We start from the raw sequence: 27,402 nt of genomic DNA on the forward strand, positions 1-27,402 counted from the left end.
GGGGATGATTTCGGGCATTCTCTCTCTCTCTCTCTCTCTCTCTCTCTCTCTCTCTCTCTCTCTCTCTCTCTCTCTCTCTCTCTCTCTCTCTCTCTCTCTCTCCCTTTCTCCACGCCAGCAAGGACAAGTATTAATTACACAAAACATGACACACAAAATATCCTCCCACTCACTCTCACTTCAAAGCCTACAAGAATATACGCGAGTTTTTTTTCTCCTTCAATATTTTCCTCCCGAAAATAATAACAAAAATAATAATAATAAAGGTTGTGTATATATACGTGTGTAGTTGTTTTCCGAATGTCCTAAGAAAATAATTATGTGGATGTGTGGATTTTGGTTGTTTACGAATATGATGATGAAACATCTGCGTACATGTTTATGTTTTCCGATGCAATAAGTAAATAGTTTTGTATACCTATGAAGTAAGGAATGGAGGGGGAGGGTGAAGCCTCAAGCTGGAGATGTATAGAGTGCAGCACACGCGACTTATTGATTCTTTCGTCTAAAGCAATGGTTTTTAATTTTTTACTACCACGCCACCTTTAGAAATAGGTCTTTCTCTCCACGCGCCCCTGCATATTAGCCCACGCTCTGGTTAAGCCAACAAATATTAAAAACAACAGAAATTTCAATTTTTCCCCAAAGCTCGCCCCCCCCCTAGATATTACTAACGCCCCCCAGGTTTAAGAACCACTTGTCTATATGCTTCAGACTTAACTCCAGACAGAGGACCAATGAAAGCATTAACGCTGAGGGCATTAGCTATAGCTGGTCGTGGCCGCGGTGCTTTTCACCCTTGAGTCTCTGAAGGAAGGAATACATTACTCAGGGGCCTAGAGCAGTCCTGACCCTATATATAGAAAACATTAAGAGAATTCACAAACCCTCATTAGATATATAAAATGAATCCATTAAATACTTTTCCTTACCATCTTTCTTAAGCTAACTGAAAACGGGGAGCGTCACATTTTTTTCAGCCAACAACACATGGGTAACTGACTCTAGATGCACACACACACACACACACACACACACACACACACACACACACACACACACACACACACACACACACACACACACACACACACACACACACACACACACACACACACACACACACACACACACACACACACACACACACACACACACACACACACACACACACACACACACACACACACACACACACACACACACAAGGAGTAAACATTTCTTTCATTTATTATCTATGGACTAACTGACTGCATACACATACATAAGAATCAATAAAGTAAAAAAAAAAATATATATATATATTCCTTATTACCTACCTTACCTTCCCCTAAGACATTAAAAGGAATTGATTGGCTCTCTCTTAGCGTCTCCTCAACACGTGTCTGTCTAGTGTCCTTCTACTCAGCTAACATAATATTTTATTCATTGTAAATTGATACTTTTAAACATCTTTCTTACGGGACAAACTCCCCTCCTCCTTCTTCTCCTTCCCTCCTCCTCCTCCTCCTCCTCCTCCTCCTCCTCCCCCACTTTATCCTCTACACGAATCTTCTTCACCTTGGGCCACTGCGTACCCTTTTTGCCTCCACGCGTGACTAAATAAAAAAGAAAGGAGAAAAATAAAAAATAAAAAATACTACTACTAATATTACAACTACTACTGCTGCTGCTACTACTACTACTACTACTACTACTATGATACCATCCTCGTCAGCATCACCAGCTAAGCATGAAACCCAACCTGACGTTCCTTTAAATCCACGTTACATACTCGACGCTCTTGACCCGCGGAACACGACAACTCAACCCGGCTTTAGATTCCCTTCAGCTGTTGACTTAGTCCTTCCTTTTCCTTCGACCTCCTTTTATTTCCTTCGTCTTTCTTTTGTGTATTTGTGTTCTTATGTTCTCTAGTCTCCCTTCAGCCGTTTGACCTCTTCTATTTATTTCGTTTTTCTTTTGTTTATTGATGTTATTATGTTCTTTTCGTCTCCATGTGTCAGTTATTCTATATTTACTTGGTTCTTCCTTTTTCTTTAACCTCTTATTTGTTTCGTGTGTGTTTTGTTTTTTTTTGTATCTATTTGTTCTTTATTTATTTATTTCATTCTTATCTATGAATCTGTGCTTCACTTTTCTCTTTTCTTTCTCTCCTCTTGTCTTTCACTTCGTATTTTTTTCCAGTTCCATTCTTTTATTTTTTCCATTTTTATTTCCTTTTTCTTTTCACTATATATGTGCGTTTTCCCTTTTCTCCTTTTCTTCTTTGTTCCTTTTTTTCATTCATTCCCCTTCCCGTTCCCATTTTTATACTTTTTTTCCTTTCTCTTTTTGTGCTCTCAGGTTTCTTTTTCTTCTTTCCAATCTCTCAACATTTCGCATTTCTTGATTTTCTCTGGATATACTTTTCCTTTACTTCCTTTCCCTTCCCTCTCTTCCTTTCTACCTTAATTGAATGTCTATATGTGTTTGTGTTTGTGTGTGTGTGTGTGTGTGTGTGTGTGTGTGTGTGTGTGTGTGTGTGTGTGTGTGTGTGTGTGTGTGTGTGTGTGTGTGTGTGTGTGTGTGTTTCCATCCTCGCCTTTCCCTTTCTTCACTAATTACCATGTCTTTTTTTCCTCTCTTCCTTCCTTCCTTCCCTTCTTGAAAGCAAACACACACACACACACACACACACACACACACACACAGTCAATACCCTCAACACACTAGCCTCATACTTACACAACAGGTCCTCAACACCGAAGGAAAACAGTGAGCTGCCTCTAACTCTATCTTTAAACAACACCAAGTCATATGCTTTCTTGGTCACTGGGATTCCTACCTTGACAGCATTAAAATCACTGAGGCGAAAGTGATTTCAATGGTGTCAAAAGTAATAATCCAACACACCACATTATTTTTCTTTATTCTGTTATTATTTCTCTCCTTCCTTTTAGCGTTCTTTATTTTTTCATTCCTTCCTATTAGTCTTTCCCATTTCTTCCTTTTCTCTCCTTATTCCTTTCCTTCCTCTTGTGTCGCTAAGAGAATGGGAAAATGGAGAAAAGTAGGACATTTAGGAGGAGGTGGAGGAGGAGGTGGAGGGGAGGTGTTATGTGTAAAGGACGCAAGGAGAAAGGAAGATGTGTAAAAGGAAGTGAGAAAAGAGGAGAGGGAGGGACAGAAGAGGGAGGAAGGGAGGGTGGGATGGAGGGAAGGAAGAAAGGAGGGAGAGAGGCAGAGGAGGAAAGCAAGCAAGAATGGCGGCAAAGAAGGGAAAAGTGGAAGGAAGGAAATGGAGGGAGGAGAAGGAGGAGGAAAAGGAGAAAGAGGAGGAGGAGGAGGAGGAGGAGGAGAAGGAGGAGGAAAAGGAGAAAGAAGAGGAGGAGGAGGAGCATTTAACGGCGAGAGTAAGAGAGGACAAGTGGGAAGGAGAGAAGAAAGGAGGGAGGAAAAGGAATAAAAAGGAAAAGAATGAAAGGGAAGACAAAAGAAAAGAGAAGAGATGATGAAAAAATATAGTAAAGATTCTGAAGCGTATATATATTCTCTCTCTCTCTCTCTCTGCTAGCCACTCCTCATGGTTTTTGCTCCTTTTCCTTTCCTTTCCCCACCCTTAATCCTGCTACTGTTCCTCCTCCTACTCCTCCTCGTGGGTATGTCGTCACAGCACATGACGAGGCGCCGCGGTCAGTCAGGGTATATAAGGAGGCGCGGGTGAGTGCTTGGCATCAGTCTCTCACTGCCCTCCGTCCGAGTGAGTAGCCCATCCTCTCTCTCTCTCTCTCTCTCTCTTGATTATTCTTTCATGACCTATCCTTTCTCTCTCTCTCTCTCTCTCTCTCTCTCTCTCTCTCTCTCTCTCTCTCTCTCTCTCTCAGCGAAGTACTCCATTGTCTGTATCATTTGCTTTCTTGATAAATCATTTCCTATTCTCCCTTTTGCTTCCCTGCATCTCCTCTCCTCCTCGTGTGTGGGTGCCCTGAGGCTTGCAGGACAAACTTCAATCCCTGGACTGTTTTCACAAGTTTTAGCAGACAAAGGGCAACGACACACACAGGAAGAAGCTTGCTATTATACTTACAAACAGCCTTGGATGGCACGTGCCTTTAGATCCAACCCTTCCCTGAGGCGCCTCTGACGAGTGTTATGACGCAGGACGTGGACTGGAGTATCACCTCAGGACTGCTACATGACAGAGGCAAGGGAAGGCGTAGTACAGGAAAGGTTCGCTTGCTCAAGACACAGGACACATCTTATGACTTGTATTCATTGCCTCAGGACTGCGAGCTAGCACATGCAAAGGAGTGAAAAGACCGCCCACCGTCTCCACTTCGTCCAGTTAGCGAACCCAGGATCTCTCTTGTGAGGTCAGCGTAGTAAACATTGCATTCTCCTCCTTACCCTTCCTCCTTTTCCTCCCCTGCAGCAAGGTCATCTTCCTCTCCGCCTCTCCTACACTCCTCAAGATGAAGGTGTTCGCACTGGTCCTCTGCCTCGCCGCCGCTGCCTCCGCCAGGATGGCATACCGCTTCTCCGACGGCTACCTGGACATCCTCGGCGCCGAGCCCCTGCAGAACTTCGACTGTACCGGCCGCGCCTACGGCTACTACGCCGACACAGACGCCAACTGCCAAGTGTTCCACGTGTGCCTGCCCATCACCGACGAAGCGGGCGAGGTGGCGGAGACGGCGCACTACTCCTTCATGTGTAACAACGAAACCATTTTCGACCAAGAGTCCCTGACCTGCAATTGGAAGGATAACGCCTTCCCCTGCAGCGAGGCCCAGACGCTCTACGACCTCTCCAACGCTGAATTCGGCAGGATACCCGAGGGAGGCTTCGATGTGGTCCTTGAGGGATCCTCCAACGTGCCCGTCGGCGCCCCTGCCCCCGCCCCCGCCCCCGTCCGTGCCAGGTCTCAGATCACCCCCACGGCTGCCGCTGAGATTGAATCTGAGGCTGAGGCAGAGGCTGTTGAGCTGAAATCTGAGACTGAGGCTGAGATTGAGCCTGAGACTGAGGCTGAGGCTGAGGCTGAGGCTGAGGCTGAGACTGAGGGTGAGGTTGAGGCTGACGCGGTTGAGCTGAAATCAGAGGCTGAGGCTAACGCCGTTGAGGTTGAGGCTGACGTTGAAAACACTCCCGAGGTTGCCGCCCCTGCCGCTTCTGTCGCCATCCCCGCCAGCGTGCCGGTCCTGGCCGCAGCTGCTGCAGCCGCAGCTGCCGAGGCTGAGGTCATCACCGAACTGGCTCACGAACCTGAGGGTGAGGCCTAGTGACCTCCTGACCCTGCACCCTCACCCCCGCCTCGCCCCCGCGGCCCCGATGCTCCAGAACGCTTCATGCTTCACTTCACCGTCATCTGTGATATTTTTATACTTTCGACTCTTTTTTTATACTTTTTACCCTTTTTATATGCTTTTGACTATTTTTTATATTATGGAAATGTAAATGACAATAAAATAATGCTTCTGATCGATGCTTCCTGCCCCTTTCTTGATGAGAGAGAGAGAGAGAGAGAGAGAGAGAGAGAGAGAGAGAGAGAGAGAGAGAGAGAGAGAGAGACTCCCTAACCAGTACCAACCGGCAAAACACTGCCTATCACTCAAAATTAGCCTCCCCCCCTCTTCCTTTTACATCCTCTTCCCTTTCCTTCCTTTCCTCTCTCATCTCCCTACCCTCCCCTTCCCTCCTTCGGATCCCTCTATTCCCCCTTTCTCCCCTACCCTCCGTTTTTATATATCCTTTATTTCCACTTAACATCCCGTGCACTTTTTTCCCTTTTCCTTTTTTTTTATTCCTCTCTTTTTTTCTAACCCCCTTCCTCTTCCTCCAACACCTTCCCTATACTATACCCCTTTTAACAACCCCCTTTTTTTCCCTCATCACCTCCCCTTTTATCCTACTTTCTTACCTCCTTCTATCCTCTTCCCAGAATACTGTTGTAGTCCTTTCTTCCTTCTCTCTCCCCTTCCCTAGTTTCCATTTTTCTTCGGATTTTCCCTTCATCTCCCACTCCTATCTTCTCCCGTGAAGCCTTTCCCCCTGAAGCTCAGCAACGTCGATCACTCCAATTTTCAACTCCGAACTAACGCAAGAGCTAGATACAACGGTCTGTTTATCCCAGCGGTGCGATGAAATACAGACATCAACAGGAATTTATTTTATCTCAATCCGAGTCATCCGTCAATGGCACAAACTTCCTGCATAAGTAGTAAATGCGGATATCATCAACGCCTTTAAAAACCGCACTGACCGCTACTTTGTTGGATTAAAAGTGAACTGGACGTATGCAGTTCTTGATCCGAACACCCTTCCACCATTGAAGTGACTGCCGTGTATATTAAATCACTCAGCGGATATCTAGCTTCGTAATGAACTAAAATGCTTGCTGTCACCCGTCTTTTCATGTCTCCATATTTCCTTTCCTATTCTTTTCCTCCCTCTCTTCCACCCTTCCCTTCTTCTTTCTCCTCTTCTATTCCCTCTTTCTCCCTCTCCCTACAATCGTTTTAAAACAGCTCCCCTCTCTCCCCGTCTCTCCTAAACATTTCTCACCTTTCTTTTCTATTTTCTCTCTCCCTTTCTGCCCATCCCTCCCCTTCTCCTTTTTTGCCTCAATCCTTTCTCTATCTTTCCCTTGAAATTTTATCACGCCTCCTCCCCTCTCTCCCCCCCACCCGTCCACTTACGCAGTACAATCGCGCCGCCCTCCCTTCCCCATCCTCCCCTTCTCCTTCTCTCTCCGCGTAACAAAAGGAAGAGAAGGTGAGTGACGAAGCGAAATGTAAATACTACATAAAAAATTCGGAAAGGGTCAACAAAACGAGGAATTAGTGAATCAAAAACTTATAAATACACTCCTGTGGCAGAGGAGTCACGGTACGCGGCAACGTTAGGTAAACAGTAAAAGTGTTTGGTGTTTATGAAGAAAAGGTCGATTTTATGGGGGAACTGATAGAAAAAAGTTATGGGTGTTTGTGAAGAAAAATGTTGATGTGGAAAAAGCGAAAGTTATGAGAACGTAAGGTAAATAGGAAACAGTTTACCCTAAAGAGAAAGCGGAGGAGAGAGAAAGACAGAAATAAATAGATACTTAGTTGGAATTGGAAAGAAAGAAAGCAAGACAAAGAAAAAAAAGAAAAAAAAGAAAGACAAAGAACAAGAAAAGGAATAAAAAAATAAAAACAAGAAAGGGAGAAAAAAACATAAACAAGAAAAAAATAAGTAGGAAAGAAAAGGAAAAAAACACTTGAAAGGCAGAAACCTTAAAACACAGAATGAGGAAGCATAGAAAAAAATTATGGAGAAAGGATTAGTCTCTCTCTCTCTCTCTCTCTCTCTCTCTCTCTCTCTCTCTCTCTCTCTCTCTCTCTCTCTCTCTCTCTCTCTCTCTCTCTCTCTCTCTCTCTCTCTCTCTCTCTCTCTCTCTCTCTCTCTCTCTCAGGTAGAGGTAAAAGTATAAAAAAAATCGCTTGTGTACATAAAGTCCTTTCCCTTCCAACGTTTGCCTGTGTTTGCTTCTCTGTTCCCTCCCTTCTGTCCCTCTTTCTCTGTTCTTTCCTTCCTCTCCTACTTCTTTTCTCTTCTTCTGAAACTCCTATATTTTTCGTTTTGTTTCTTTCCTTCCTTGCTTCTGTTTTCTTCTTTTGTAACTTCTATTTTCTTATTTTTTCTCTTTTTCTCTTTCGTCAATTTTTGTTTCGTTTTCCTCTTCCTGAATCTAATATGTTCTCTTTTTTTTCCTTCCCTATTTTTTTTTACCTATAATAATCTTCTTTCGCTCTTGTTTCTTTTTCCCTTATTTCTTTTTCTTCTTTTTTAAGTTTTGTATTCTTCATTTTATTTTGTTTTCGTCCTTCCCTGTTTCTCTTATCTCCTTAAACTTCTATATTCCTCATTTTCTCTTCTTACTTTCGTCCATGGCCTTCCTTCCTTTTCCTCGTCCTTTTGAAACTAGTATATTCTTCTTTCTCTCTTTTTTTTTCTCTTTTCTTCTTTTGGAAATATAGTTATCTTCTTTGCTCTTATTTTTTACCTTATCTCTTTTTCTTCTTTTCTAAGTCTTACATTCTTCATTTTTATCTTGTTTCCTTCCTTCACTGTTTCTCTTTTCTTCTTAAACTCCTATATTGTTCATTTTCACTTTTTTTTTTCCTTTCCACCATATTTGTTTACTATCATATTCTTCTTTCTCTCATATTTACTTCCTTTCCTATTTCTTTGCTCTTCTTTTGATACTTCTATATTCTTTTTCTTTAGTTTGCCTCCTTCATTATTTTTTTCTGCTTCTGGAACTTCTATATATTTTCTTTTTTCTTTCGTCCTTTATTGTTTTTTCCTCCTTGTCTTGAAACTATTATATTATTCTCTCTTTAATTTTCCTCCTTTCCTATTTCTTTTCTTTTTTCTTTTTAAATTTCCATATTCTTCATTCTCTCCTGTTTTCCTTCGTCCATTATTTTTTTCGTTTTCCTCCTTTTTCTGAAACTATCATAATCTTTTTTTTTCTCTTGTCTTCTTCAGTCCTATTATTTTTCTTCTTCTGAAACTCTATTATTACTCTATATTACTCTTTCTTGATTTGTTTCTCCTTTCTCATTTTTTTTTTCATCTTAATCTCCTACATTTTTCATTTTTTCATTATTTCAATAGTCACTTCTTGCTATTATTCTTCTTATTCTTGTTATTGTTCTTGTTCTTGTTCTTCTTTATCTTCTTCTTCCCTCTTCTTTTTTTCTTCATCATCTTCTTTTGAAAGTTTCTCTGTATTCTTCTATTTTCTTTTTTCTATTGATATCTTATTCATTGCATTTTTTTCTTCTATTTTCTTAGTTCCTTTTTTTTTCAATTCTTTTATTTCCAATTATTTTCTTCTTTCCTCTGCTTTCTTTCTTCCCACTTTCCCTTTTCCATTGTTCACCTCTTCATGCATTTCTTACTTTCCCTTTTCAATCACTTCTCCCTCCCTTGCCTTATCCAACCACTCCTTCCAGTTCAAATCATTATTCACGGCATGTCCTAATCCTCCTCCTCCTCCTACTCCTACTCCTCCTCCTCCTCCTCCTCCTCCTCCTTCTTATTCTCCTAACTCCCATCCTTCTTTTCCTTTTCACCACCTTCATACACTACTACAACCACCACCCCCACCTCCTCCTCCTCCTCCTCCTCCTCCTCCTCACTTTCTGATCCCAGGGTCACAGCACAGTTAAGCAATTCACTCTTTGCCTCGTCAGCTTCTATGCAAACAAATGTGACGAAAGGATGAACAGTGGAACGCCCTGTGCTCCCTCCTCCTCCTCCTCCTCCTCCTCCTCCTCCTCCTCCTCCGCCTCTGTCTTTCCTCCATCACCTTCCTCTAACTGCTCTTTCTCTTCCCTTCTGTTTATCTACTTTTTTTTTCTTTCTGTTTCATCAATCTTCGACTCTTCCATTTTTTCTATTTCTTTTTTTTCTTCCTTTTTTTTTACTGTATTCTATCCTTTTCCTACTTTCCAAACACACACACACACACACACACACACACACACACACACACACACCTTGCCTGTCACTCATTCACCTGCCTCCCACGCACACACCTGAACCAAGGTGTGTGTGTACCTACATGTGTACCTACCTGTGTTTACCTGTGTACGCATTAGTCTACCTATGATTGCCTGCTTATTGAGGTGAAGGACAAGGGAGGGAGAGCCCAAAAGGAGAATGACAGACATGAGGAAAAGAAGAAAAATGAGAAAAGAAAGGAAAAAGATAATAGGAATGGTCGAGTGGAGGAAGACAGACATGATAACAAGAGGAAAAGACGAGGAGAGGAAAGGGAAAGGAAGAGGAAATGAGGAGGAAAGGAAGAGAGAGGAAAAACAGAAGAAGAGAGAGACCAAGAGGAGGAGGATAGACATGATAACAAGAAAAATGAAAGAGAAAAGGAAAAGAAAGAAGAAGGAATAGCGATTTGAAGGAGAGAGAGGAAGAAAACGAAGGGAAGTGAGATGAAAGACACAATAACAAAATGAAAAGAAGAGAAAGGGAGGAGAAAGGAGAGAGAATAGAGGTTTGAGAGGTAGAAAAGGACATGTGAAGAAAAAAAGGGATGGAAATAATAACAAAAACGTTGAGGACGAAAAGAAGAGGAAAATTAGAAGAGAAGGCGACAGACACTGCAGCAAGAGAGAAAATAAGAGGAGACTGAGACAAATCAAAAGGAAAACAAAGAGGAAAATAATGGTGGAAAAAGAGGGTGTCAAAGGCAATGTAGCAAAGGAAAAAGGACAGAAAAAGAAGACACTCTCCACATCAATATTAAAAGAGGAACAGTTGGAAAAATAAGAAAAAAAGAAAAGGTAAACAAATTATCATACATGGGAGATGGAAGAAGAAAAAGAAGATAGAGGTAAAAAAAAAAGAAGAGGAGAGTAATCGGAAGAGATGAGGTGACAGGATATAACACAAGGAGAGTAAGCTGAATAAAAGAAGAAAAGAAGAGGAGAGAACAGGAGAGAAGAGAAATGGAATACAAGGAAAAAATTTGGAGAAGAAAACAAAAGAGAGAGAGAAAAGATGAAAGAAAGAGAGAAAGAGAGAGAGAGAGAGAGAGAGAGAGAGAGAGAGAGAGAGAGAGAGAGAGAGAGAGAGAGAGAGAGAGAGAGACAGTCAGACAGACAAACAGACAAACAGACAGGCAAACACAGACAGAGAGAGGTGGGGAGAGGGAGGGGAAGGGGAGATGATGAGGAGGAGGAAGAGAAGGTGAAAGAAAAGGAAGTCAAATTCTAAAAAGAGAAGAGAGAGAGAGCGAGAGGAAGAAGAGACGAGAGGAAAAGTGAAGGGCGGAGGGAAGAGAAAGCTGAAGAGATGCAACAAACCAGAGACGATTAAATGTGTACAACAATAATAAATAACAACTTGTAAAGGGAAGCGGCGTATCGGGAGAGGAAGGAAGAGGCGACTGAAGGCAAGAAAACGTTATAGTAATGAATAAATAAATAGACAAACAGATCAATGGAGGAAAGGAGAGTTTGAGAGGAAAGGAAAGAATATAAGAAAACTTGTATCGAAAGAATGAATGAAGAAATATGAAAAGAGTAAAGGAAGAGGAGAGAAAAAGGAGAAAGGGAAGAGGAAGAGGCCAAGAGAAGAGACAGACATAATAACAAGAGGAACGGAGAAGCAGAGGAAGAGAAAAAAAGAAAGAAAATAGAAATGAGAGTCGAGAAGAAGAAAACGAAAAGGAACATCCGTAATAATAAAAATAAAAATAAGAATAAGAATAATGAAAAAAACAGTATGGAAAAAAGATAAGCACACACACACACACACACACACACACACACACACACACACACACACACAATACCCCCTCCTCCCCCCATTAGCCATCTCACCTGAAGACTTAATGTCGCTAATTACACACCTTGAGAGGAGGGGAGGAGAGGTAATAAAGGGCAGATAAAAGAAGAGGGGAGGGAAGAGGAAGGGGGAAGGGAGGGGAGGGGAAGGGAGAGATATTAAACTGTCCATACAAGGAAGTCCCCAGGTGGAAGAGGAGGCAAAGCAGATGTAGGAGGAAAAGGAGGAAGAGGAGGAGGAGGAAGAGGACAAGGACAAGGATGAGAAAGAGGACGAGGGAAACAAAAGGGGGAGCAAAAGGAAAAGAGGAGAGAAAAGGGAAAACAATGAAAAGGAGATATTCGATCCATGAAAGATGAAGGAAGGAAAAGAGAAACAAAGGAATAGAGGAAACATCTGAGAGGAAGAAAACAGGAAGAAAGAGAGATTAGGATATGAATGAAAGGAAAAGATGCAGAGGAGAGAAACATTTTGAGGGGAAAAAAGAGAGAAGAGGATATGAAGGAAAGGAAAACATGTCAAGGGGAAGAAAAAGCTGAGACGAAGAAAGTGATGAGGATATAAAGAGAAGGAAAAGATGTGAAAGGGAAGAAAAAAAGGGAGAGGAAAGGAGTGAGGGGAGATCAGTGTTTGAGAGAGGGGAGAGGTAAGGCAAGAGAAGAAAATGAAGAAAGATGGGTAGAAAGGAAGGATGGGGAGTATATGAGAGGAAGATGAAGGGGGGAGAGGGAGGTAAGATGGGGAAAGAGAAGGAAAGGGAGCAGAAGAGGGGAAGATGAAGGGGAAGAGAGGGAGGTAAGATGGGGAAGGAGAGTAGAAGAGAAGATGAAGGGGAAGAGAGGGAGGTAAGATGGGGAAGGAGAGTAGAAGAGAAGATGAAGGGGAAGAGAGGGAGGTAAGATGGGGAAGGAGAGTAGAAGAGAAGATGAAGGGGAAGAGAGGGAGGTAAGATAGGGAAGGAGAGTAGAGGAGAAGATGAAGGGGAAGAGAGAGAGGTAAGATGGGGAAAGAGAGTAGAAGAGGGGAAGATGAAGGGGAAGAGCGGGAGGTAAGATGGGGAAAAAGAAGGAAGGGGAGTAGAAGAGGGGAAGATGAAGGGGAAGAAAGGGAGGTAAGATGAGGAAAGAGAAGGAAGGGGAGTAGAAGAGGGAAAGATGAAGGGGAAGAGAGGGGGGAAAGATGGGGAAAGAGAGGAAGGGAGTGGATGAGAAAATAAATGGGGAGAAATAAAAAAAAGATGGCGGAAAGGGAGGAAAGGGAGTATATCAGGGGAAGATGAAGGGGGAGAGAAAGGGAGGAAACGTGGGGAAAAGGGAGGAGGGAAAGGAGAGTGGATGAACATAAGAACATAAGAACGTAGGAGTCTGCAAGAGGCCGGTAGGGCTGTACAAGGCAGCTCCTTTGAACCTCCCGTGTATCTAACCCCACCTAATATCGCTGTCCATGAATTTATCTAATCTATTTTTGAATGTGATAATTGTATTGGCACTCACCACATGACTGCTCAGCCTGTTCCACTCATCTACCACTCTGTTAGTAAACCAATTTTTTGCCTATGTCCCTGTTGAGTCTGAATTTATCCAGTTTAAACCCATTACTTCGTGTCCTACCCGGTTCTCTTACCAACAAAACCTTATGAATACCCCCCTTATTAAAGCCCTTCATCCATTTATAAATGTAAGGGAGAAAGAGGAAAGGGGAGAAAAGGAGGGAAGATGAAGGGGAAAAGGAGGAAGCGGAGTGAATGAGAGGATGATAAAGGGGAGAAAGGGAGGGAACGGGAGAAAGGGAGAAAAGGGAAATAGAGAAGGGGAAGATGAAGGGAGACAAAAAGAGGAAAAAGAAAGCAGGGAAGAAAAGGGAAAAGGGATGAAGGGGATTAGATGAAGAGGAGAAAGAGGAGAAAAAAAAGGGAGGAAGGAGAGTAGAGAGACGGGCAGATGAAGAGGGAAAAAGGAAGAAAAGGGAAAGTAGTGACGATGAGGGGAATACAAAAAAAGAAAGAACAAGAGAAAAAGAAAGTGAGGGAAAGGGAGAAAGTAAGAAAGAAGAGTAGATGAGGGGAAGACGAAGGGGGCAAAGGGAGAAAGTGAGGAGATGAAAGAAAGATAGAAGGGGAAGATAAACAATAAAACATAAGAGATAGAAGATAAGAGAGGAAAAGAAAGGGAGGAAAGGGGAGAAAGGAAGTGAGGGGAGTGAATGAGGGAAGATGAAAGGGAGAGAGGGGCGGCCTGGGTCTAATAATAAGGACAGCCTACCTGGGCCTCTAATTAGCGTGGGGGGCAGGTATATAAGGGTGAGCCTCTCTGTTACCTGCGTCAGTTCATCTCCCAGCCCCGCCAGGTGTGTGTGTGTGTGTGTGTGTGTGTGTGTGTGTGTGTGTGTGTGTGTGTGTGTGTGTGTGTGTGTGTGTGTGTGTGTGTGTGTGTGTGTGTGTGTGTTTGCTTGTTCTCTTTTTCCGCCTGTCTATCTTTGTCTCCCCCTTTCCTTTCCTCTCTCTCTCTCTCTCTCTCTCTCTCTCACGCTAGATTACACTCACATGCAATTTGTACCATTTTTCCAACTCTGACAATTATCATTCCACATTCTCTCTCTCTCTCTCAATAACTTCCTTTTTTCTCTCATCCTTCCTTCTTTCCTTCATTCTCTCTCTCTCTCTCTCTTCTTCATTTCCTCCCCTTCTTTCTTCCTTTCTCTTTGTTCCTCTTCCTTCCTCTCCAAGCATCCCGTGAAAGTAGGACGATTATTGGTTAGTGTGTGTGTGTGTGTGTGTGTGTGTGTGTGTGTGTGTGTGTGTGTGTGTGTGTGTGTGTGTGTGTGTGTGTGTAATTTTTTTTTTTTGTATCACGGTAGAAATTACATTAGAAAAGAAGAAAGAAAGAAAATGAACAAGAAATCAATTAAACAAGGAAGAAGAAAACAAAGAAAAGAAGAGAGAAAGAAGAAAAGGAGGGAAGAAAAGCAGGAAGAGAAGAAGAAAGGAAGCAACAAAAGAGCAAGCAGGAGAAGAGGAAAAGAAAAGAAAGGAGAGGACACACAACAGATGACAGGAGGGAAAAAAAAGGATAAAGAAGGAACAAGGAACAGAAGCAGAGGTCAATACGAGGTGGCTAATTAGTTACCTGCGAGGAGAATGAAGGCAAACAGGGCGACGGGCAGGTGAAGGCAGGGCAAAGACAAGGCCGAGAGGAAACAATTCATAAAAGAAAATAAAGAAAAGATTGATAAGGAGAGTGCAAATGCGTCAAGCCATCTCTCTTCACTGTATATATGTTTTCTTTTTTATTGTTGTTTTTCCCGTTCATTTTCACACACAAAAAGAAAAGAATGAAAACAAAAGAAAAGAATGAAAATGAAAGTGTAAATGAGTCTAGCCATCTCTCTTCACTGTATATATTTTTTTTTCTGTTTTTTGTTGTTGTTGTCGCTGTTTTTCCTATTCATTATCACAAGCACACACACACACACACACACACACACACACACACACAGGTCAGGTCTAATGTTTTGTTTGGTAAATTTGGGTTCTTTATGTGTAGATCTATTTACACTTTCACTTTTGTGTGTGAGGGGGGGGGGGGGAGAGGTGGGAGAGAGAGAGAGAGGAGATTGCAACAGTGAAACTTTTCTTTTTATTTTGATCTCTCTCTCACACTCTTCCTTCCTCCCTCTCTCTTCCTCCCTCTCTCTTCGCTCCTCTTCCCTGCCTATCATTGGAAGCTGAGAACACAAGGAGGCTGCAAGAGGTCGGGCAGCACGCACAGACCAGCTCCGGAGTCACCTTTTGTAACTTTTCGTCTCTCCTTTATCTTGTTTTCTTTAAGTGGTATGTACCTAGATAAGGCCAAACGTCTTTTCTACCTCTCTATCTTTCTACTTGTTTTTTTTCTGTTTATGAAGTGGCTTTTCTTGTTTTTTTTCTTGTCCTATTCTTTTTTTCTTTCTTCCTCTTTTTTTCTTATTTACCAAAACATAACCAAAGTTCCTCTCTACCTCCCCCTCTTCCTCCTTGCTTTCTCTTTATTGGTGTTCTTTCTTACGGCACTGGCTTGTCTGGTTCTCGTTCTTTTTGTTCTTTTTTTTCTGTACCAAATTTCCTCTCTACCGCCCTCTCTTTTTATTTGTTATTTGTTTTATTCATGTTCTTGTTAACGTTTTTTTCTTTTCTGCATGACTGACTTTTCTTCCTCTCGTTCTTCCTCTGATTCATGTTCTTCCTTTTGTTCTTGTTCTCCTTCCTTATCATGGCGCATTGGTCCCGTTTCTGTGTCCAATTCCATGCCACTGACCACTACCTCCAATTTCATCCCTTCCAGTGCCTCGCTCCACGTCAAGCAGTAATGGAACTGACTACTGTGGTTTCAGCTTCTTTGTTAATGCTCGTGTAACCTGGCGGCCTTCCAGAGGTCAGACCTTCCCATATGTGGACTTTGCTCCCTTTTGCGTCTTCGCTGAGGGGGGTGATGTGCCTTTGTCAGCGTTCCTCAGCATCATCGCAGCTTCTAGTCCCCCTACTGCTCTCTGTCTCCTCCTCCCTCATTTAGCCCTTTAGTGTTTACTGTTCTGTTGACCCTCGCCGCAGCCGCCGCCGCTCGCAGGGTGTCAGCGTTCCTCGGCACCATCACAGCTTTTAATCACCCTTCCTCCCTTCCTCCCTTCAGCCTCTCTAGATGAAGGTGTTTGCTGTCCTCCCGAGCCTCGCCGTTGCCGCCGCCCGCATGGTGTCAGCGTTCCCCGGCAACATCAAAGCTTCTAACCACACTCCCTTCCCTCCTCCCTCCAGCCAGTCAAAATGAAGGTGTTTGCTATCCTGCTGAGCCTCGTCGCCGCCGCCGCCGCCCGCATGGCCTACCGCTTCTCCGACGGTTACCTGGACATCCTCGGCGCCGAACCCGTGCAGAGCTTTGACTGCGTGGGTCGTCCCTATGGCTACTACGCCGACGTGGCCTCCGACTGCCGGGTGTTCCACGTGTGCCTGCCCATCCCTGACGAGACGGGCGAGGTGGCGCAGACGGCGCACTTCTCCTTCTTCTGCGGCAACCAGACGGTGTTCAGCCAGGAGTCCCTGACATGTATCCACGCCCAGGACGCCTTCCCCTGCAGCGAGTCCGAGGCCCTCTACCAATCCTCCAACGGCGACTTCGGCAAGATCCCCGAGGGCGGCAACCAAGTGTGACGGAGGGGGTAGCGGTGTGTGTGTGTGTGTGTGTGTGTGTGTGTGTGTGTGTGTGTGTACCCTCGTTCCATAGTTTTTGGGGTTTTTTACATGCAGGCGAATAGGGATGTGTCAACGTTGCTTCCTTCACGCCTTCAGTCTCGGGCAGGCGAAGGGCAAGACACCTCCCCCTTACCCTTGTGACGGACTGGGAGGCAGAGTACAAGAACGACAATAACACTCCTCTTGAACCCTTGAAACACAATAAACAGAAGAATACATCGCTCTCTTTGTCTTATTCCTTACATGGCCTTGAGAGGACTGATGATACGTGCCTGGTTCTGGGCGGCGAGGGGGGGCGGAGGGGGGGGCGGGGGTGAAGTGATGGAGATGTCTGAAGAGTGTTTGTTATCTCCACCACGTGTTCTTATTTATAGATGTTACTGAAGTCACTTACACCAGCCTCCCTTCCCTTCTTCCCTTCATCCTCCTGTCCACCAGCATCCCTTCCCTTCTTCCTTTCCCCCTCCCCTCCATCAGCATCCCTTCCCTTCTTCCCTTCATCCTCCTGTCCACCAGCATCCCTTCCCTTCTTCCTTTCACCCTCCCCCCATCAGCATCCCTTCCCTTCTTCCCTTCATCCTCCTATCCACTAGCACCCCCTCCCTTCTTCCCTTCATCTTCCAATCCACTAGCATCCTTTCCCTTCATCTTTCAATTTACCAACATCCCTTCCCTTCTTCCATTCATCTTCCAATCCACCAGCATCCTTTCCCTTCTTCCCTTCATCTTTCAATTCACCAACATCCCTTCCCTTCTTCCATTCATCCTCCTGTCCACCACCATCTCTTCCCTTCCCTTCAACATCCTTCCATCTTCCACTCTTTCCATCCTTCTCTCTCCCCTTCGTTTCCGTCATCTATTTTCCCTTTCTCTCCCTCCTTTTCTTCCTCACAGATGTTACTGAAGACAAAGACAGAACCATCCCTTCGCTTTTCCATCCTTCTCCCTTCCTAGCTTTCACAATTTCCATCCTTCTCTTTCCACCTCCCCTTTCCTCATCTATTCTTCCCTCTTTCTCCCTCCCTTTCTATCACGCTCTTCTTCCTCCTTCACTTTATAACATCCTTTACCTTCCTATCTTTAACTGTTTCCATCCTTCTCTTTCCCCTCGTTTTCTTCATCTATTGTCATCTTTCTCCTTCCCTCTCATCCACCTTTGTCATTCTCCTTTACTTTACAAACATCTTTACCTGCCTATTCTCCCTCCCTTTCTTCACCTTCCTTCATTCCACTTCCATTTACAGTAAACTTATCTCCCTACTCTCCCTCCCTCTATCTCCCTTTCTCCCTCCCTTTCTTCCGTGCACTCAGTAAACATGAAACCCTAAACTACCTGCTAATAGAGACGTGATTGGATTTTACCTGTGCTATTTGCTGTGCTCCTAATAGATTCCTCCTCCTCCTCCTCCTCCTCCTCCTCCTCCTCCTCCTCCTCCTCCTCCTCCTTCTCTTGCGGTATGTCGTGTCAGGTGCTAATGAGTCTTTCACGGGTGCACAGGTTAAGTTCGCACAGGTGAGTCTTACCTGTGAGTATTACCTGAGAGTGAAAGCGTGAGAGAGAGAGAGAGAGAGAGAGAGAGAGAGAGAGAGAGAGAGAGAGAGAGAGAGAGAGAGAGAGAGAGAGAGAGAGAGAGAGAGAGTAATGGTATTTCAATTTCGTGACAGAACCTTGTAAACTTTCTCCCGGTCCATCTCCTCCCCAATTACAATACCACCTGATTACCGTGTGTGTGTGTGTGTGTGTGTGTGTGTGTGTGTGTGTGTTAAACTTTCGTGACTGACCACATACACACACACACACACACACACACGCACAAAGGTAAGGACAAAGATAAAATAAAAAAAAATGATGATGATGATGATGGCCAGGAAGAGGAGGAGGAGGAGGAGGAGGAGGAGGAGGAGGATTGATATTTAAAACTACCTTTTGTTCACCAGCTTACATTTGTGTCTGTCTGTATGTATGTATGTATGTATGTATGTATGTATGTATGTATGTGAGTATATGTGTGTGTAAAACCAAATAAAAGGAAGCACAAAAAAAAAGCAAAGATGAAAGTTACAAAGAAGAACAGAAGCAGAGAAATGAAGACACAAGAAAAGAAGCACAGAAAAAAGAGAAAGGGAGAAGAGAAAAGAAAGAGAAATAAACAAAATCGTGACACCAGATCAAGAAAAGAAATGAAAGGAAGACCAGGAGAGAAAAAAATGGGATAATGGATGGAGCAAAAAAGGAAAAGAGGAACAGAGAAGAAAGGAAGAGAAGGGAGATAAGAGGAGACCATAGATGGACAGAGAGAGAGAGAGAGAGAGAGAGAGAGAGAGAGAGAGAGAGAGAGAGAGAGAGAGAGAGAGAGAGAGAGAGAGGATGATTGCAACTGTTCTCTGTTTCTGTCTCTCTCTCTCTCTCTCTCTCTCTCTCTAATCTTGTTGTCAGTCCCATTTTGTTCTCCTCCTCCTCCTCCTTCTCCACCTCCTCCTCCTCCTCCTCCTCCTCCTCCTCCTCCTCCTCCTACCCTCCCTCCTCCTTCTCTTCCTCCTCCTCCTTATACTCGTGTCTCATTTTTCTCCTCCTGTTCCTTTTTTTTCTCCTTGCCATCCCTTCCTATTTTTCCATGACTTCCTCCTCCTCCTCCTCCTCCTCCTCCTCCTGTTGCTTTAAGGAAAAATAACCCTCATTTCAGGAGTCCAAGAGGAGAGGTTTAGATTCTCTTTGTGATAGAAGAACAAAGAGAAGAAAAAATGGAAGCTAGGGAGGGAAAAAGGAAAGGAAGGCGAGAAGGAATGAAGTTGAGAGAAGTTAAGAAAGGAAGGAAGGAATGGAGAGAGGAAGGACGGAAGGCAGGGAAAGACTAGGTTAAGAATGGGGTTAAAATAGAAGGGAGGAAGGAAGGGGGTGGGAAGGGATAGCAAGGAAAGGGAAAGGAAGGTAAGGAAAGGGGTGGGAAGGGAAGGGAAGGGATGGAAAGGAAAGGAAAGGAAAGGGAAGGGAAGGGAAGGGAAGGGAAGGGAAGGGAAGGGAAGGGAAGGGAAGGGAAGGGAAGGAATGAGAAGGGAAGGAAAGGGAAAGGAAGGGAAGGGAAGGAATGAGATGGTAAGGGAAGGGAAGGGAAGGGAAAAAAAGAAGAAAGCGAAGTAAAGGATAGGAGATAAACATGGAAAGAGAAGAAAAAGAAAAAGAATAAAGGAAAAGATAGAAAAAACAAAAATCAGGGAAATTGAAGGTCTAAAATAATGGACAATAGAGAGAATAAATATAATTAGAGAGAGAGAGAGAGAGAGAGAGAGAGAGAGAGATGGAGGTAGAAAATTGCTCTGTTCTCAATTTATCTATTCAGCGAGCAAAACCATTGAAGCCTAACATTTCCTGTCTCTCTCTCTCTCTTACATAAGGCACACAGCTGGCGAGGTCACGGGATCAAGTGGTCGATCCTCAGGTCAAGAAGGGAATCCAAACTGCTCTCTTTCCCTTACTCTACTCTCTCTCTCTCTCTCTCTCTCTCTCTCTCTCTCTCTCTTTGTTTTCAATAATCTTCTAACAGAGGAAAATAACTCAGGAAGAGGAGGAGGAGGAGGATAACGATGAAAAGGATCCCTTCCTCCCTTCCCCCTTCCCAACACACACACACACACACACACACACACACACACACACACACACACACACACACACACACACTCCGGTAGCTCAATCGGTAGAGCGCCGCGCTGCAAGGCTTCACGGCCAAACAGGCGGCGGTTCGAGCCCCGCTTAGGCCGGACTCTTTCCGTTGACTAGGAGTGGTTACCGTCCCCCTTGAGCAAGGGGGATGGGGTGTGTGGTGTGTGAGGTGCTGGCAGTACCCAGAGATCGACGATAACGAGCACTTGCTCACGTCGTGAGGGTACCTGCTGACGAAAGCGAGTCCAACTCGTGATCAAGCCGTGGTGAATTACACACACACACACACACACACACACACACACACACACACACACACACACACACACATCCCAGATCGTGTTGACACAAGCCATTGAGTAACATGACTATTTTTTTCCTCCATCCTCTCTCTCTCTCTCTCTCTCTCTCTCTCTCTCTCTCTCTCTCTCTCTCTCTCTCTCTCATTCCGTTATTCAGTTGTAGTTTTCCTTTTATGGGCAGGGCGGGGCACGTTGGAGGAGAGGGGAAGGAAGGGGGGAGGGAAAGGTGAGGGGAAAGGAAGGGGAAGAGAAGGGAAAGGGGGGAAGGGAGGGGAATGGGTGATGTAATAAAGAAAAGGGCCTTTGTGAGTACTGAAGGAAAGGAGGAGGAGGAGCAGGAGGAGGAGGAAAAAAGGAGGGAGGGGTTGGACGGACAATACGGACCGCCATCACCTCCTCCTCCTCCTCCTCCTCCTCCTTCTCCACTGACCCATTAGTGGGGAAGGAAGATAGAAAGATAAGGAAAAAGAAGGGGAGTGGAGTAGAGAGGAGAGGGTTGTGGAAGGAAGAGGAGAAAGGAAGGAAGAGAAATGGGAAAGGGAAGGGAAGGGAAGGGGACGAGAGGGGAAGAAAAGGGAAGGGAAGGGAAAGGAAGGGAAAGGAAGGGAAGGCAATGGAAGTGAAGGGAAGAGAAGGGAAGGGAAAGAAAGAGAAGGAAAAGGAAATGAACGGGAATCAGAAGGGAAGGAAAGGGAAGAAAATGAAATTGAACGGAAAGAGGTGAAGGGAAAGAAAGGGAAGGAAAGGGAAGGGAAGAAAAGGGAAAGGAAGGGAAAGGAAGGGAAGAGAAGAGAAGGGAAGGGAAGAGAAGAGAAGGGAAGGGATGGAAATGGAAAGGAAGGAAAGGAAAGAGATGGAAAGGGAAGGGAAGGGAAGGGAAGGGAAATATAAGGGAGGAAATGGGAATCAATAGGTCAGGAAAGGGAAGGAAAGGGAAGTGAAGGGAAAGAGGCGAAGGGAAGGGAAGAGAAGGGGAGGGAAAGGAAGGAGAGGAAAGAAAAGGGAAGGGAAAAGAACTGAAGTGAAGGGAAGGGAAAGGAAGAAAATGAAATTGAAGGGAAGGGAAAAGAACCGAGGTGAAGGGAAGGGAAAGGAAGGAAAGGAAAGAGAAGAGAAGGGAAAAGAACTTAAGTGAAGGGAAGGGAAAAGAAACGAAGAAAAATGAATGAAAAAGAAAAGAAGGAAAATGAAAGAAAAGGAAAGGAAGAGAAGGGAAGAAGTTGAATGTAGTTGAAATTATTTAATTAAGGAAGGGTTGCATTTCAAAGGAGGAAGAGGAAGAGGAGGAGGAAGAGGAAGAGGAAGAGGAAGAGGAGGAGGAAGAGGAGGAGAAAGAGAAGGGAGATAAATAAGTAAGCAAAGCAGGAGGAAGGGAGGCACGCCATTATCCTTCATTAAATCACCATTAGCCTGATTCTCTCTGCTCAGGAAACAGAATGTTCATGTTACGCTTTTTGTGCAGTGACGTGACACCTCGGCATATGTACAGTGCCTCTCCCCCTCCCCCTCCTCCTCCTACTCCTACTCCTCCTACTCCTACTCCTCCTCCCCTACCTCCTCCTCCTCCTTCTCTCTCTCCTTTTCTTCTCCTCCTCCTATTATGTCGCCTCTTCATTCTCCTTTGTTTGATTTTTTTTTCTTTTATAAGTGCATACATCATTTTGTTCTTCCATCTCCCCTTTCCCTTTCCCTTCTTTTACACACACACACACACACACACACACACACACACACACACACACACACACACACACACACACACACACATACAGGCGCGCGCGCACGCGCGTGCGAGCACGTTTGCATTTTTTGCCTGTAGGCATCAGTCTGGGTTAGCACATAGTAGGAGAGGGCGTATCCTGCGGGGGCTGCCGCTACCATCTGTTATTGGCCTGCCTTGCTGCAGCTTCCTGCTCTTTTAAATCACGCAACAATGACATTTAAAATGGCAAACAAAACTTTCCGCAAAGAGGAGATCCGACGTGCCGTCTACGGCTACGGCGTGCTGGATGCGCCTGAAACGTATGGTGCAAACCGATTTTTCGTGTTGTATTTTAGTAAAGCATAACATTTCTTCTTTCCCAAGCCGATAAAAGAGTACTTTGAAACAAAACACAGATGCTCTATAGAGGACGTAACAGTCAAATAACGCGATAAGGTGTTGTGTTGTGCAACATATGGAGAGGTAACGAGTGGGGTTCTTTTTTTTTAAATAAACGAATAAAAAGCTGGTAGTTGGGCATTGAAAAATTCAATAAAGTAATAAATTTCTAAGGAAGTGTTTTACCGCCTCCCAGTGCCACTCAACGAGCGTTGATGCCGGAATCTTTATATAAATGCCTCGGCCCGACGGAATCCTAAGATGGGGCTGCGGACTTCAATAATCCAACCAGACTAGAACAGTGAGCCAATCCTGTTATATTAGAGATCACTGGGATCAGTCCGTCGTCGGCATAGGAAAGGGCTGGGATTTGGAAGGTTTGCTTTCTCAATTCAATATTTTTATCCCATAGTTTCTGTATAATGCGGAAAGTTACAAGCAGGAACAGCGCTGTTGAACCGTCACATCCCTGCCTGATTGCTGCCTGACTTCCAATTCGGCTTGTTTTTCTTCGTTGGGGAAAAGTTTTGTGTTGTCACCGCTGTAAATGAACACGTATGCATCAACTATTTGTATTTCCATGTCATATGATAGGAGGATTTCTTTAAGTTTATGCCAATCCACTAAGTCAATGGCTTTTCTGAAGTCAATCGACATTAAATACTAGGCTTTCTTAGATTTGTAGAAGTCTTCAATACAGCAGCTCAACATGAACGGATTGGCAGATCGCCTCCATTTTTCTGTAAAACCCGCCTGGAGGTCTGCGGGAGGGTGTGCTTTGATTACATGGTTTGTTAACTTTGTTCTGATGGAACCCAAAACACTTTGCATGACAGCTCCAGTAGTGCCACGGGCCTGAGATCTTTCTGTGTATTTTACTTTTTGGTGACATATTTGTTTTCCAGTTCTCCAGGATGTTACACCCTTGATAAAGGTTACTTAGGCCTGAGGTCAGTCTCTCCAGACAGACTCTGCATCACAAAATGTTTTAAACAGTTCTGGTTTGAGGCCATCTATTCCTGGGGCTTTTTTGTCCTCTGTCATTCTTCGTAATACTTCATCGTCTTTTTGGGCGTCAAGCTGGTGCCCTTAGCATTTTATTGAAAGTTCTTTAGAATAATCGGCATCCCTTACACAATGCTTTGCCTGATCCTTTTACTCCTGCATGCCCGGGTCACGAGGTTTGCTCTTAGTCAAAACGATCTTGCTTTTAATCCTATGAGTTTTTATACGACATAATTCTCATGATGTTTTCTTCCGTCGTTGACAGATTTACGGAATCAGTTACCCAATGAGATTGTCCTTTCTGCAGACATTTCTACATTTAAGTCTCGTGTAAATGTCTTTTTGAAACAGTAACTTCATTTTTCCTCCTTTTGGCTTTGACTGGTCAGTTGCTTAACTATTCGTTGCCTTTGCTTCTCTCCAGTACCGTTTGGTATTTTGTGTGGTTCAACTTGTTGTATCTGCATGCAGAGGAGGAGGCTGGGCGGGGCACTGCTGGAGGCACAGAGGAGCGTGGCGGCGGCCGCGGCTTCCTGGCGAGGCTGGGGGCGGCGTTGCGGCACAACCGCCTCGCTCTGCTCCTGGCCGCCGCCCTTGGGGACACGTCAAGGGCTCCCTTCTATGCCCACGCCTTCATGAGTAAGCCGGAGTTCTGTTACTGTTGCATTTCTCATGCACTCTTATTTACAACTTCTGTCTATCATTCTACCCTAAACACTTTTCTACGTACCTTCAAACTCGTTTACGTGATCAATGGGCGCCTGTGATGTCCGAACGTGCTACACTTTAGTTTCGCAGGAAGATACAGAGCGTGGCTCACCAAAAAGGCTGCTCCAAGGGTTCTGGACTCGTTGGGCTGTTCACATGTATATATATTGCAGCGTTAAGATTGTCGTGCTCAGAACATACATTAACCAGTGTCAGCCCCAAAACTGTCGTACCCGCACAAACAACGATATGCAATTAAAATTACTGTTAAATTACTGATGTTTTTTTTAATAAATATGGGTCAGAAACCAGAAATTACGATGCTGTGAGTACGATAATCGCTGCCCATTCGTCCATATTCCACGTGTGACCTCTCTTTGTGTGTAAGGGTTAATAGCTTTCTGGAGGATCATTTACATAGATTTACCAACTGTTACTTTAATGAATCAAACAGAATAATGGTCAGACTGTTTATGCCTTAGTGAATGCAGAAAGAAGAATTGGTATACACGACCACCTGGCACCGTTGGCACACTGCCTGACTCCCCGGTGCCCGGTGCCCCGTTAAGTGTCGGGGAAGGCGCTTACACTTTGCCCACGCTGGATTTTTTTTAGGTCACTGGCGAACCTTATCTAGCAGGGATGGTGCTCCATAGCTATTGAACTAACCAACCAAATGAATAGACAGACAGTTTTGGGGCCGACACTGTAGTTCCTCACGTCAACACGATCATATATCGCCACGCCTTCTCCCGTCCCGTGCTTCATCTCCACCTGTCCCCACTCATCGTGTGAACGGGCCTTGTGTGTGTGTGTGTGTGTGTGTGTGTGTGTGTGTGTGTGTGTGTATTTACCTAGTTGTGAAATACAGGAAAAAAGCCGTACTAGGTTCATGCTGTCCCGTCTCCATAACGCTTATTATCCAATTTTGCTTTAAATTCATGAATCGTTTTTGCACACAGTCTCCTCGTCAAGTCCGTTCCATGTTGTTATACTTCTGAATGGAAAACTATTTCTTGATGTCTCTCCTACAGACGCTCTTCAATTTCTTACTATTCCCTCTTGTCTTACTCCTATCACGTATCACTAAGTCTTCCGTGTTCAATTTCTCCAATCCCTCTAGTATCCTGTATGATGCTATTAGGTCCCCTCTCTCTCTTCTGCTCTCCAGTGTTGTTAGTCCCAATTTCTCAAGTCTTTCTTCATTACTATGTTTTCTCAGAGTTTCCGGTAGTTTAGTCACTGCTCTCTGTATTCTTTACAGCTTTCTAATTTCTTTCTTCAATCTAGGTGACCACACTAATGCTGCATATTCTAGTCTTGGACGTATCATCGATGTTATTAGTTTCTTCACCATTTCTTCATCTAGATATGTAAATGCTGCTTTTATGTTTCTAAGAAGATTGTATGTTTCCCCAGTTATCCGATTTATATGCTTTCCAAAGGATAACGTGTCTGTTATGATCACTCCCAGATCTTTTTCCTCTGTTTTTTTTTTCATGATTATTTCATTACTCAGAGAGTAGTTCCCCGATATTCGTCTACTGCTCTTACCAAACGCCATCACACTAACTTCTTTGCACTGAATGTCATTTCCCATTTGCGTGACCATTCGCTTATTCTATCGATTGTGTGTGAGTGTGTGTATGTGTGTGTGGGGGGAGGGGGGGTACCTGTGTGTGTGTGTGTGTGTGTGTGTGTGTGTGTGTGTGTGTGTGTGTGTGTGTGTAAACAAAAAGAATAACTTCAGATTACTATTAGCCTATTTGTAAGCTTATTCACGTAGCCCAGAAAATCAGGCAAGGAGGAGGTGGTGGTGGTGATGGTGGATGCGGGGAGGGTGATGTTGCTGGTGGTGGTGGTGGTGATGGTGGGTGGGGTGGTGGGGGTGGCGGTGATGGGGGTGGTGGAGGGAGTGGTGGTGGTGGTGGTGAAACGCGTATTGTATCATTATTTAACTGATCACAGAAATTATGGGGTAAGGAAAGTGCTATTCCACCGCTCCTGTGATATGAAAATGAGGCTACTGTTTATATACATTATCATACCACGAGAGAGAGAGAGAGAGAGAGAGAGAGAGAGAGAGAGAGAGAGAGAGAGAGAGAGAGAGAGAGATTCATAATTCGTAACATCTTGCATCAGTATGGAAAAAAAATCATATAATACCAGGCAACCGAAATATTATGAGAGAGAGAGAGAGAGAGAGAGAGAGAGAGATTCATAACATCTTGCATCATATAATATTATGAAGAAAAAATATCCAACACATTAGCCTATTATTATCGAGTTCCCCCTCTTCGAGTTTCTTCACATCTCTTCCTCGCTAAACGCCTTTAAAAGTATATTATTTTTTTTCTGACGCAAGTGAAAGTATTAACGTTTTTCAACCTTTGTTTGACTGACTGATCGATTTTTTTTTTTTCTATTGTTGCCAAAAAAAGTACAACGGAGGAAGAGATAGCTTGTAATCCTGTACTTACAAGCAATACTAAATAAAAATAAAAAGTGATTGCAAGAAATATACTTAACGAAATTGTATATATGACAAACTCTCTCTCTCTCTCTCTCTCTCTTCGTAATGGTTCGCAAAATTTAAGGTTAGGTGTTCTATTTTCCTTTCTTTTTCATCTTCCGGTTGGGTCAGTGTCTATTGTGCTCTCAAGGTTACGTAGAGTGATTACAAGAAGGCTGTACAGCATGAAAATATATAAGACGAACATGCTGCAATATATGAATAGGTTAAATATTTATAGACGTAAGGCAATTTAAGATAACCAACTGTCCAAATCGTCTCTGCTATTTAAGTCATACATTGGTGTCGCTTGTTATTCCCGCTGAAAACTTAAGATGATCCATAAATGTACTGCTCTCGTGTAGTTTGAGTAATTATAATCTCGCCTTTACAAACAATCAAATAACATAGACAGGAAGGAAGGAAGAGGGAGGAATGGAGAATGGTAGAAAGGAAGACGAAGGAAAAAAAAGGGAAAAAGGTAGGAAGGAAGGAAGGAGAAGGAATGGAAAATGATAGGCTATCTAGGCTTATTTAAGGCATCCAGAGCACTAT

General features: G+C 43.9%; 2 protein-coding genes across 3 annotated transcripts; both read left to right on the forward strand.

Moving 5' to 3' along the window:
* The first annotated feature begins 3,724 nt into the window (after positions 1-3,724).
* On the forward strand, positions 3,725-5,463 carry LOC126980649 (transcription elongation regulator 1-like). The gene is made up of 2 exons (XM_050830746.1): positions 3,725-3,742; positions 4,415-5,463. Exon 2 carries the CDS (start codon positions 4,455-4,457, stop codon positions 5,262-5,264), a length of 810 nt encoding a protein of 269 aa, XP_050686703.1. The 5' UTR covers positions 3,725-3,742; positions 4,415-4,454; the 3' UTR covers positions 5,265-5,463.
* Positions 5,464-13,663: 8,200 nt separating this feature from the next.
* Positions 13,664-16,774, forward strand: LOC126980650 (uncharacterized). 2 transcript variants are annotated; one of them, XM_050830747.1, is made up of 2 exons: positions 13,664-13,683; positions 16,124-16,774. In XM_050830747.1, exon 2 carries the CDS (start codon positions 16,133-16,135, stop codon positions 16,514-16,516), a length of 384 nt encoding a protein of 127 aa, XP_050686704.1. In that variant the 5' UTR covers positions 13,664-13,683; positions 16,124-16,132; the 3' UTR covers positions 16,517-16,774. The 2 variants fall into 2 exon arrangements, with proteins under 2 accessions (XP_050686704.1, XP_050686705.1); XM_050830748.1 differs by lacking the exon at positions 13,664-13,683 and adding an exon at positions 15,059-15,166.
* The last annotated feature ends 10,628 nt before the right edge of the window (positions 16,775-27,402 follow it).

Source organism: Eriocheir sinensis, chromosome 44 (assembly GCF_024679095.1).
Source record: "Eriocheir sinensis breed Jianghai 21 chromosome 44, ASM2467909v1, whole genome shotgun sequence".
Taxonomy (NCBI): Eukaryota; Metazoa; Arthropoda; class Malacostraca; order Decapoda; family Varunidae; genus Eriocheir; species Eriocheir sinensis.

Excerpts from the sequence above, each read along its gene's own strand:
- LOC126980649 (XM_050830746.1), top strand. The coding sequence starts at position 4,455 with ATGAAGGTGTTCGCACTGGTCCTCTGCCTCGCCGCCGCTGCCTCCGCC.
- LOC126980650 (XM_050830747.1), top strand. The coding sequence starts at position 16,133 with ATGAAGGTGTTTGCTATCCTGCTGAGCCTCGTCGCCGCCGCCGCCGCC.